General features: G+C 30.1%; 2 protein-coding genes and 1 pseudogene across 3 annotated transcripts in view; 2 read left to right on the forward strand and 1 right to left on the reverse strand.

Annotated features, from left to right (window-relative positions):
• The first annotated feature begins 1,913 nt into the window (after nt 1-1,913).
• LOC149882518 (uncharacterized) lies at nt 1,914-6,930 on the forward strand (annotated as a pseudogene). Its single transcript, XR_016456309.1, has 12 exons — nt 1,914-2,003; nt 2,219-2,324; nt 2,406-2,523; nt 2,731-2,890; nt 2,999-3,070; nt 4,050-4,160; nt 4,424-4,634; nt 4,764-4,936; nt 5,064-6,256; nt 6,438-6,533; nt 6,625-6,720; nt 6,812-6,930. The product of XR_016456309.1 is annotated as an uncharacterized LOC149882518 (transcript).
• Nucleotides 6,931-12,167: 5,237 nt separating this feature from the next.
• LOC149882519 (uncharacterized) overlaps nt 12,168-12,775 on the reverse strand; it is a 3,424-nt gene continuing 2,816 nt past the window's right edge. Inside the window, exon 1 of the mRNA XM_090065537.1 lies at nt 12,168-12,775. This exon is cut by the window's right edge and continues 2,816 nt beyond it. The gene's annotated coding sequence lies outside the window, so the exon portion shown is untranslated.
• Nucleotides 12,224-12,775, forward strand: part of LOC145181274 (uncharacterized) — a 1,650-nt gene continuing 1,098 nt past the window's right edge. The window contains exon 1 of the mRNA XM_090065538.1: nt 12,224-12,775. This exon is cut by the window's right edge and continues 1,098 nt beyond it. Within this exon, the coding sequence (XP_089921664.1) occupies nt 12,224-12,775 (552 nt within the window).

Raw genomic sequence — 12,775 nt, forward strand, 5'->3', positions numbered from 1 at the left:
AGTTTGTATTAACTTTATAAAAGCTAATGCCAAATGTGTTTTCACAGGGGAATCTTTTGAGAAGAATCATGGAACTCTTCGATATTCTAAAAGAGGTTTTGAATGACAAAATTGAAATGGAACATTTACAAACAGTTGATGGCCAACCATTTATTAGTTATTTAACAGATGTATTTGAAAAGCTAAATATATTAAACAAACAACTGCAAGGAGCAAGTAAGACCCTTGTTGATGCCAAGATGAAAATATTTGGCTTCATCACATTTCTTTAATTGTGTGAAAAGAATGTCTCAACCAAAAAATTTGATCAGTTTTACTGGCTAAGTAAATGTGATGTAACTGTATGTACTTATTACTGCATAATGTACTCATTACTGTATTAAAATATAATGTACTCATTACTGCTGATCAGCTAAGTGAGATGGCCTCTGATTTGAACGAAAGATTTTCTGATTTAAAAAAAAAAAGAGATTCCATGTTGGATAATTCAGCCAATGCTGGCGTATTTAAATAATGCCACTACGCAATACCAACAAGAACTTTGCAAAATCCTAAATGATGAATCAATGAAATATTTATTTGATGTAAAAGGAACAATGGCATGGCATTGCGACGAGACATTGGAAAAAGTATGGAAATTGTCACGTGTTGTGCTCGAAAATTGCTGTTGCAATACCCGTCATCTTGCTTAGTGGAATGTGGCTTTAGTGCAGCAGACGATTTGGTAACAAAAAAAAAAAAAAGAAATCGCCTGGAAGTCTCCAAACGTGGTAGTTTACGTTTAAAATTAACCAAATTTCAACCAAAAATCAAACAATTAATAAGCCAACATCAAGCGCAATCATCGTATTGATCTATGCTTTTCATAATTTTTTCGGTTCCGACTGTGATCTCGTTTTCAATTGTTCTTACTGGTTGTTCTTATTGGTTGTTTGATTTCTCTGTAATTGTTTGAATTGTGAATTGGGATAAGTAGGGGGGGGACCATTAAAAATCTTTGAGGTATTTTAGTAGGGTTTGTATACATCTATGTACAGCATATTGCTAATGATATAGAATACTTCTCTTGTAATTTGACTCAAATTTCTTGGTTTCCGTTTGAAAATTATTTACAGAACTTGAAGCGTATAGCATAGAGAGCCAAAAACAATCCTGATGTTTCAGCAGAAAGACGAATCGAGCATGCAATTGCAAATGTTATCAACTGTCATAAAAAATAAAAAAAATTTAAAATATCGCTGCAGGAAAGAAATAAGTTAAACTGGGAACTATTGTGAAACAATTAGTTTTAATCTTGATTGAAACTTTTGTGTAAACACGTGTCAGAATTTAACAAAACTTTCGTAAAATCTACATATTTTTGGTTTACGCTTCAACCGTCTCGTACACGCAATCATATATATAAACTAGATGTCTAACTCCCACTTCTGCAGTGAAGCAATTTTTTTGCTGGCCAGGTTTGTTTTGCCAGTCTGAAATGACGCCATGATAAATCAAAACAAAGCCAAAAACGAATAATTGTTATTTTAAATAAAACGGCTACCGGCAATAAAAACTTTAAAAAGTTGCTTCACTTTTTCTTACTGAATTTTTGCGAAGTTAGACATCTAGTTAATATATATATCATTGTGTACACGAGTTTCTTCAATATTTTTGCTCGATACTGAAACCTCATTTAATGCATGATTAAAACCTTATAAGATACGTATTTAAACACGTGTTTGAACAATAAACGTGAATAAACACGTGTTTGAAACATAAAAAAACGTGTTAAAGTCCAATAAACGCAAGAAATTATTACTCAGAATACGATCAAAGTCCACTCGCAATACATAATTATGCGTAAATAATTATTATTAAGTTATGCGAAATACTTAATTTTAATTTTTAAATTATCAAAACGCGCTTTAATTTAAAATATTTCACAGGCTTCTATGCTAAGAGAAAAATAAAAGGTTTTGATGTTAAAAAAAAAAATTTGAAATGGAAATGGAAATGACAAGGTATATTTTAATTTAAAAGTTTAAGTTTTTATAGTTTCAATATTTTAAAATTTTTATCAATCTAGAAAATACTAGTTAATATTCAATTTTTTTTCAATCTTAAAAAAAGTTGTTTCATTTAACAAATGAAATAAATTCTAAATTAAGAAAAATGTAAATGAAAAGAAAAACAATAAATGATTTAATATAATCAAATTTTACTATTATGTTATTAGTTCAGATATTTCAGATTGTGATGACACAGACAGACTTGTATTTACAATACTGTTGAAGAAGCTGAGCACTGTGTTCAATCTGTTAATGACCCTACAAAAGTTTCAAGTTTGCATGATTTTTAGATATTTTTTGCTCTACAATTTTTTTTCAAATTTATTTGGAAATAATTAGATCTTCACATTTCAGATAAAATTGACACCTACATATGTAATTGAGGAAGCTAATCAATGTCTTCATAACTATGAGATATAGAACACTGTTTGGTTTGCTGCTTTCTCAACTCCAAAAGAATTTGGTAGTACAGGTAAAAAATATTGAAACAATTACTATTCAATGATTTTTCAGAGTCACCTTATTAAAGTTTTAACATGTATTTTAGAGTTTTAATGTGTGTATATATATATATATATATATATATATATATATATATATATATATATATATATATATATATATATATATATATATATATATATATATATATATATATATAATATAGTTTCCTTTTTAGATATATTTTCCCACAAGCATAAGGTATTATGAAAACATCCCCAGAATTTTGTAATACTCCTTACATTGTTTTGTCAGTAAAAAGGCTTGACTGTCATCATTGATTTGATCGGAATTTTAATGCTAAGCAAAAATATATTAAAGCAAAAGAAAATCAAAAAGTAAAAAGCAAATTTAATTTTAATTGTAAAAATTTGCAACTTCATTTAAAATTCTTTTCAAATATTAAATAATAAAAAAGTAAATAATGTCTTTATTTTTTATTACAGAAGCTTGATCATTGGTACAAATCCGAATATATGATTATTCAAGACACTAAGAAATTTGAATGTCCTGATTATATATTTTACTAATTTAAAGGTATTTCACTAATATTTGTGAATATTTTTTTTCAGTTATACTTTTTGTATGAATTTTTTTTTTGTTATTTTTGTATGATTTTTTATAATTTTTGTTATTTTTATATGATATCTATTTATTTTATTGTTAGAAAAATTGTTCACATAAAAAGTCTGATCAATTCTGTCATTTTTTTCAAGTTGTCAATCTAACAAATTATTACAAGAGTCTTGTGTCAAAAGATGTTAAAATTTCTTTGATAAAACAAAATACTCTGGTATATTCTAGAAAAATTAAAGTTGAAATTGACTGCCTAATATGTCACAGAAATCATCCCTTTGGAAAGGTAATTATTTTGTGCTTTAATAGAATATTGCAGACTGTATTGATTTTTGATAAATAAAATAAATTTGAGTAATTGCTTTGTAATTATAGTCTTCTTTATTCATAACTATCAAAGTTATAGCTACAGTAATGTGATCCAGAAGAACTGAAAATTCAGCCAAAATTAATTTTGCAATAAATAATTATTCAACAATGCAGAAAATTTGATCTGTAATGTAAAGGATGTAGAAAAGAAATGTTATTTTTAAAAATTTATATAGCATAAAATATACTCAGAGGGGGGAGCAAATATATTTTTTACATGAAAATGTGAAAAATATGAGAAAACAGCACCATAAAAATGATTTATATAGAGTACAACAATTGTTCAGACGTGTCATGAAAAAATTCTAAAACAGAAAATTGAATTTGATGTAAAATTGGATTTTTTAAAATGTGTTTCTTACAACTTGTATGGATATTCAAACTTTTTTATGGTAAGGCTTGTTTCTACACATGTGTTGGTTTTATTTTTTACTATTTGCATGCACATAGTTTTAATTTTTGTTACATGTATGTATGAGTACGCTATTTATGGTAACAAACATAGTAGTAGCAATGTAGATTAGTTACATCATGTGTTGTTTAAAAATTCAGAGTGAACTTCTCTCTCAAAAAATTGATCATCGATTGTCAACAAAGATTTCTGAATTTGTAAAACAAGGTGTTTCAAATGTTCATGAGATGAAGAGACTCTTAAAAATTACTGTGAGTGATATGTTTGGGAAAAAGGATTTACCTCCTTCTAACAACAGATGATTCTACCCAAGAAATAATGTCATTCGTACGCACATAGGTATTAAAAATCAAATGCTTAGGTAATAATTGTTTTAATTTTGAGTTTTGGTTTACTCTAAAAGTTATTCAATCATTAGTAAGGTAAATGAGGTAGCAATTGACCATGTGTCAGTAGTTGACCATTTAAAATTAAAATTGTTAAAATAAGCCCTACACTGGTAAAACGATTTTAGATCTGTAGAACCCTAATTGATTGTTGGCTTAAAAAAACAACAAATGGTTTTTGTAGCAGAAAAGATGATATTGAGGTCCATTGCCTGGTCAAGATCTTTTGAAGAGGAAGTAGATGCCATACAAAGGTTAGAGCTGTCTGAGTTCTGGTGTCAAGAGAGTTTTTCAAAATTAAAGCATTATGTTGAGACTTATTAGATTCCTACAAAAAAGGTATTTCAGAAAAGCATGACTTTGAATAATTATACTTTTGTTTTAGACCAATGCTTATTACAATTATTTGGTTTGATCTGCATTCGAGGCAAGGCTTGTGAAAGTAGAATTGCTTTCATTTTAATTTAGAGGTGGATCTCATGGTACAGACAAAATTGTCTTTTAATTTATTACAAAACAAATGTTGTGGAAAGACAAAATAAATTGTTTAAATATTCCTATTTAAAGAAATATAACAACTCCTCATTGACAGGCATGTTAACTTTATTGATTGAAGAATTCTTCACTGATAAGCTAGAAAGGTTAGTTAAAAACAAAATTAAATTATTGAATTAATGTTTGATGGGACTAATGTCAATTTGTAAATTGTTCATATTAATGATGTTAACATAATACTGCTACTTATTGTGTTTTATCAATTCAATTTAGCTACACTGATGCCAATTTTAAAATGGACGCACAGTACAGAAGGTATGGGTGCTGTGTGCCAAAAAATCTTTTTAATTGTCCTTGTAGTTTTGTTAAGCATTGCAAATTGCGAAGATCAACTGCTGATCGCATGGATTTAAACAGTGTTGTAATGATAAAGGAAAGTATCTTTGCTGTGTTTTCTCATATTTTTTACCATTGAGTCTTCTACCAAATACTTTGTGTACTTTGGTGATGAGAATACTATGCCAAAATGTACTTGTTATGATTGGATGTTAACAGGCTCCCCATGCAAACACTTCTTTACTGTATTCCGGAAGTATCCTACTTGGTCATTATCAAAACTTTATATAAATTCTCCATTCTTGAATTTGGATGCAGATGACTTTGATATATTGCAAGAAAAACCCCCTTTCACTTTTTCAAACTCCTTGTTACCTTTTATGGAGTCATTTTTACCTGTTAAAGAGTCATTTTTGCCTTTAAAAGAAGAAGAGACTATTGCAGAAGCTCAAAAACATACTCACATTTATTCTGGTGTTGATGTTAGGGAGATGCTTAATACTATAAGAAATCTATCATTTGAATTCGAGTTAAACTCTGATGAAATTGTTATGTTACACAAAACTCTTTCTTCTCTCATAGACAAACTAAATAAAGGAAGACCTAGAGAATCTGGGATTTCAGTTACTCAAACAGATGGTAAATCAAAAAACAAAAATAAGCACATTTCAATTCCTGTTCAGAAACCAGTAAAAGTTCAAACAAAGCGTGTTGGAGCTCGGAAAGAAAAAAACAATGATTGCTTCTAAAGTATTTATAACTGAAGAGAGTTACTTAGCAGGCACATTCGAAAAAGAAATTGTTAAAGAACCGGTAAGCAAGGAAATGTTTATTGCTGACCAGGTGATTATTCTTTCAGATAACAATAATGAACATTCAGCAGAAAAATTGACTATGTCTTCTAAGAAAAATCTTTCTTCGGATGATGTAAAAGATTTTTACAACCGACCAGATGTTGTCAGACACTGTTATGCGCTCAGTGCAAAAAATGATAACTGGTGTTTCTGGTCTGCAGGATCCAGTTTTGGGCCAAAATTTGTCATTTTGTGTGGTAAAGGAAACCTTTGTACAGATATTACATAATGGCGATTTACATTAGCTGACAATTAGCACTTTTGGCTGTTCTGAAGGTGAGGTATATCTTTTAGTGAAGAAGTAATGAAATTGTGTTTTAGCTTTTCAATTTATATATATATATATATATATATATATATATATATATATATATATATATATATATATATATATATATATATTATGGTGCTACTTCGGTTCAGATTTTATTTGTACACTAAGTATGAATCTATTTAGACATGGTGCAATGTGGAAAATGTGAACGTTGGTTTCACCGTGATTGTGAACGTATTATATTTTGGAATATATTTTGGAATGTGAGAGTGTTGAATGGTATTGTTGCCGATGCACAATAACTTTACAATGTAGTATTTTAACTTGAATAATTCTTTAGTATTTGTACACTAAGTATTAATCTATTTAGACATGGTGCAATGTGGAAAATGTGAACGTTGGTTTCACCGTGATTGTGAACGTATTATATTTTGGAATATATTTTGGAATGTGAGAGTGTTGAATGGTATTGTTGCCGATGCACAATAACTTTACAATGTAGTATTTTAACTTGAATAATTCTTTAGTATTTGTACACTAAGTATTAATCTATTTAGACATGGTGCAATGTGGAAAATGTGAACGTTGGTTTCACCGTGATTGTGAACGTATTATATTTTGGAATATATTTTGGAATGTGAGAGTGTTGAATGGTATTGTTGCCGATGCACAATAACTTTACAATGTAGTATTTTAACTTGAATAATTCTTTAGTATTTATATTAAATTGAATGTGCGCATGCGTTGTGTTAACAAACAAGCAGCCATTTATCATGTTAAGTTTGGAAAATGTTAAACTGTGCTTGAGATATTTTTTGTTATCAGAAGCCATTATTTGATGTTTTATTTTTTAGCTTACAGTTTTAACTTGAATTCTATGTTAGACTTAGATCGTTCTTCTGCAAGAAATTTTACGAGTTCCTGCTTAAATTTATTGAAAGGAGATTTTCCGGCTACAGAACGCTTTTTGAACGTTAAATAAGAATTCAATTTAAACTATATAAATAGATGTACACATAAGTAGATTAATGAGAAGTTAAACTTTAGATTGGTATTAACAAGGAGGATTAAGATGGCGCTCTTTTTCTGTCTTATTCATACATCAAGTACAGAAAATTGAAAAGTAGTCAATCAAATCTCTAAAAACTAAATTGGTTGATGTTTTTTCCCTCCTGTTCAAATACAAATGCAGACATTACTCTAGATACTTAAAACTCCAAACAACTCTGCTATTTCTGTAACACTAGCGCTTGCCATACGTGCATCAACAAAAGTCCTCTTATAAAATCTGACTAAAAGTCCGTCAATAAGTTTTTTTTGTTTATTTATTATGATATCTGAAAAAAATAAATAAAAATTTTTAGAGCAACATGATAAAGCACATTAATAACTAACTAAAAAGCCACAAAAAATTCTTAATTTTGAAGGTTTTGCTTTTTTAAAGATGGTGTTCGTAGTATTTTGACCAACCGCTGTAAATGTAAAAATCTAAAAGACATCGATATTAGCAACTGAACTCAAATGCTAAAGTTTTACAAATAATATAGACAAAACATTTCTATATGTCCTCAATACCAGCAGAAATAATAGATGAAATTATCTTCAATTTCCATTCATGATTAAAATGCATAACAAGAAAAATTCAAATGACAATCAATTATTAATCTCTTGTCTACACATACAAAAAGAACTACAGTCACAAGAAAAAGTACACTTTTTATGACTGTCTAGCACAATAACAAAAGGAAACATCTCTAATTTACCATTCTCAATACATTTCAGGTAATGTTGTCTCATTTCATTATGTCTCCATAAAATTAAACTTGCATAAAGCTGTTGCATTTGTAATTGCAAAAAGACCACAATCATTTCCATTTTTTTGTGTTGACAATTCATCACTTCCACAATTCTAAGTAGATGCTTGTTTCACAATTCAAATAGGAGCGTGCAACTGTGTGCACTGATAATGGTACATCATATTTATTTGAACTATTAAAAAGTGAATCGTAGTACTGGACACACTTTGAATGTGAACCAACATCAGAGGACACACTTAAAAGTACCCAGTGTGATTTTCCAATATTAACTATCTGCACAAAGAAATAACTTTCTGAATGAGTATAACTAAATGAATTAAAAGCACTAAAAATGCATGAACTTTGAAACCCAGATATTTTAGAAAGCTGAAATGAAAGTAAATTATGTGCAATATCAATTAAGGTATCATCTATAGCGATTGCAATCCCGGCCTTTTATGATCCCGAAATCCCGGGATTGTCTAACATCATTCTCGGGATTCCCTGTAAGATCGAACAAAACAAAGCGTAATGAAAGAATATATAAAAATAACAACAATTTTGCGTATCAATAAAATAATTTTTATTTAGTATAAAATTGTAAAAAGTATTGTATTTTCTGTTGTACAATAAAATAAGATATCGAAAAGAATTGATTTAGAGAAAAAAAAGTGAAAATCTTCGCACTATGTCATGTTAGTTAGCATATACACTATTTAAAACTTGAATACGATCTGATTTAAATAATAGATTTGTAAGCAATAAAAAATATTATTATATGCTTGCTTGCGATACCCAGACTTTGTATCATTATATATTACGGTTTATATTTATTTTATAATAATTCGTTATATACTACAAATTTACGTTGCTTCTAAAAAGTCATTTACGTAAACAATTTTAAAATATTCGCGTTAAATTAGTTAGATTTTTTGATACCTTAGTTACTATTGTTAATAATGTACTATTGTTAGTTTTTTTCAAACTGAAGAAAAGCGCGTTTTTTATAAGGTAGAATCTTAAAATTAAAAATTAGATCAGCATGTTGTATGTGGATTTTACAATTAAAAGTAACTCAGCTGTTTGGAAATATTTTCCACGGGAATGAAAAGGCCAAACAGCGATGTGTAAATTGCCGAATTGCAAGAAGATTTTAAAAATTGGTCGTGGCTCAACAAAAGGACTTCATACACACATGTTGTCGGTGCATAATGTGAAGGTCGAATTTCCAACCCAACTTAATATTACCGGAGAATGCACACCAGATAAACCACCAAAAAAGAAATCTAAACCGCTAACAGAATATTTTTCAATTTATGAAAGGGAAGAGAAAACACTTCGTGCTACACTTGCTCGTTTAACGGGGTCTGACGGGCTTTCATTTAATGTGATTTGTTCTTCAACAGACTTACTTGCCGCTCTAACTGCTATGATTCTAACTGGATTCAGAAATCTCCAACATCAGTAAACACAATTCGTAATCATGTAGTAGAGTACAGCAAAAAAATAAGATTAGATATAGTTCATCAAATTGTCGTGCGCAAGAAAACGGAATTCGGTGTAGGAGAGATTTTCTTTGTCTTTTGTTGAATGGACGTCACTTCGAAATCATCGCTACATGAATATTAACGTTCATGGACAAAACTCTCAGTTCTATACCAGATAATAACAGATTCAATACCAGCAGAAAAGTGCATTGAACTATTAGAAAAAAGACTTAAAGACCATAGTCTTGATCTATACAGCGACATTGTGGCTATAATGACCGACAGAGCTAGTGTTATGAAAAAAGATTGCAGGTTGCTGCCTGCTAACCAACAATTATGTTTTTCTCACGGCATACAACTTGCTGTAATTGATGTTCTTTATAAAAAGAGGGAATTCGATGCAAATTAGCCAGATTTTAAGAATGAATTTTCTGACAATGATTCATCCGAGAATGAGGACAATGAGGAAGATTTGTTGGACTACAATCATGAAAATGTAAGACCAAAAATTGAACTAAATGTAGTTCATTATGGGCCAGTCATTAAAAAAGTACGCAAACTAATACTAAAATTTAAACAATCACCTACCAAGAACGACATCTTACAAAAATATATTAAGGGTGAATTTGGAAAACAGCTGTCTTTAATAATGGACTGCAAGACAAGGTGGAGCAGCCTTCTGTTAATGCTTAAACAATTTTACAAAGTAAAAAATTGTATACAAAAAGCATTAATTGATATTTACCCAGTGCAAGATAATTCTATAGCTGAAAAGATAAAATGTTTCCAATCCTGCTCTAGTAAGAGCATCAGTTGAGTCTGACATGCTGGATTTGATTGAGGAACCTGAAATGGCACCTGAGTCTTAAAGTAATACTTTAAGTACTGAAGAGGAACTTGATCATGTTGTTAAAGAAGGACAATCACCAATGCAACCAATAAGACATGAAACATTTTCATCAAAAATTCAAAAAGAAATGACACTCTTTGAAAATGGAGGTACACGTGACGATTATTTAGAAAGAGTTTATTCTTTTCTCATGACCGTGAAACCGACAAGTGTCAAGGTTGAGCGGGCATTTTCTTCCGCTGGAGTGTTTAATACAAAAATTCGTAACCGTTTGGGCGATGAAACTTTGGACGCGTTATGTTTTCTGAAGCCGCATTTCGAAGCACAAAAAACATAACATATCTCCTTATTTCTAACATAATTTTTTAACGTTAATTAACATGTGAAATTTAATTAATATGTTAAATTAAATTCATTTAATAAATATATTTTTAGTTAAATGTAATGTTTTTATTCTACTTAATACTGTATAGATGTTGTATCTGCTTTTCAATTCCGGGATTAATCCCGGGATCCCGGGATTGATGCTTTTCAATCCCGAAATGCCGGGATTGAAAAAGACCTCCGGGATTGCAATCCCTAATCTTACTGCCTGCTGGAAGCTACATACTTTATTTATCATCTTTAAGAGGTCGAAGAAGCGCAACTGATGCATCAAAGCATTATGGCATTCCTAGAACAACCTTGAGAGAAAAGATTTGTGGAAAAGCCCCTATGGTCAAAAAATGGACCCCTGCACTTTTTTGACCAAAGCTGAGGAGCAAGTGTTGGTTAAATATATAATCCATGCACGAAGGAGAGCTCATCCTGTCACTTAAGACACCATCATGTCATTTGTGTCCCATCTATTGTCAGATGAATGTTTGATGAGGAAAACAAACAGGGATAGACATTATCAATTTTGTAAATCAGGATCGGTAAAACCTGAAGATAAATGATAATCAGCTAAACCTAAGAACAAGCTTAAAAAGAAAAAGCCAGCTGTGAAATACACTTTTTATTCAGGAAAAAACATCTTAAAATTAACTAATGTCTAACTACCTATCTGTTCTTTTATAACGTAACATAATGTCTAACTACCTATCTGTTCTTTTATAACGTAACATAATGTCTAACTACCTATCTGTTCTTTTATAACGTAACATAAAAATATCTAAAGATTTAGGCTAGCCCGAGCCTATCAATTCAATTGCACTCCAGATACAAAATGTGTTAATTAAATTTTCCTTTATTTTTCAGGTGATACGACGTCATTGAGAAGGTGCAGCGAAGGTTGAGCTGGTAAAACTACATGAATAAGGATCAAAACCAAATTTTTAGTTTTAAAGCGTGCAAATGTATAAATTTTTTTTTTTTTTGATATCATTCTTTAGGTTTGTCTTTACAAATTTTAAATACATTCAAGTCAAAAAACGACTGAAAGAATATATATATTCTAAAAAGAACCATTTAAGCGAACACTGGCGGAAGTTCAAAAATGCGGGAGGCGAACACAGAGAACACGCCAGTGGTCGCCGTTTTTGATTTTCGGGGGCTATAGCTCCCGAAAGGGAGGTCATTCGTTTTAAGAGCATCGTAGTGAGCAATCTTCTCTCTATACGATCAAACTTCGAAATCAATAGTTTATCAAAAAGCGAGTTAGAAACTAATTTTTATATGGGACAAAGTCAAAAAAATCGGCGAACACTAGGTGTTTTACCCTAATAGACATTTCTCTAATTCGATTGCGCAACTAATTTCTCAGCTTGAAAAAGAGGCCAGTAAGGACAAAAATGTAAACAGATTCAAACTCTTTCTCGAAATGATAAAATTAAAAACATAATTTCGCTCCAAAAGATGTCTTATTCCAACTCAAGCATTTTCAGACCAAATGAAGTGAAAAAAGGTGGAAGAGGGATGTATTGCTGTATTCCATTGTGCGGAAGTTCGTTTTATAACAACAATATGGAAAAGACTAACATTGCTCTATTTTCTTTCCCTAACAAAGAAAAAAAACTTGATGTTTACAGAGCTTGGTGTAAGGAAATATTTAAATATAGACGTAAAGGAGGTGCTGATAAATTTGAAATTATGAAACACACGAAAGTGTGTGAATTTCACTTTAGGCCTGAGGAAATAAAAGTTAGTTCAGGATGCGGTAAAAAAACTTTAAAATCAGGGAATGAAGTTCCTAGCATTTTTTCATTCAAGACACCACAAGATAAGTTACCTAGAAAATCTCCATGCAAAAAGTCGAAATATCCAGTGTTTACAACTGATATTGATACTGAAACTCATACAATAATCGATTCGACCAAAAACGTAGATTGTGAAAATTGTAAACTTTTATTATCCGAAAAAACAATCATAGAAAAAAAAATAGAAGTATGTCATGAAAGTTACAGAAGC

This window comes from Hydra viridissima, unplaced genomic scaffold, assembly GCF_058129835.1.
Source record: "Hydra viridissima isolate aposymbiotic clone 2 unplaced genomic scaffold, HvirCarnegie_v1 scaffold_10, whole genome shotgun sequence".
Lineage (NCBI taxonomy): Eukaryota > Metazoa > Cnidaria > Hydrozoa > Anthoathecata > Hydridae > Hydra > Hydra viridissima.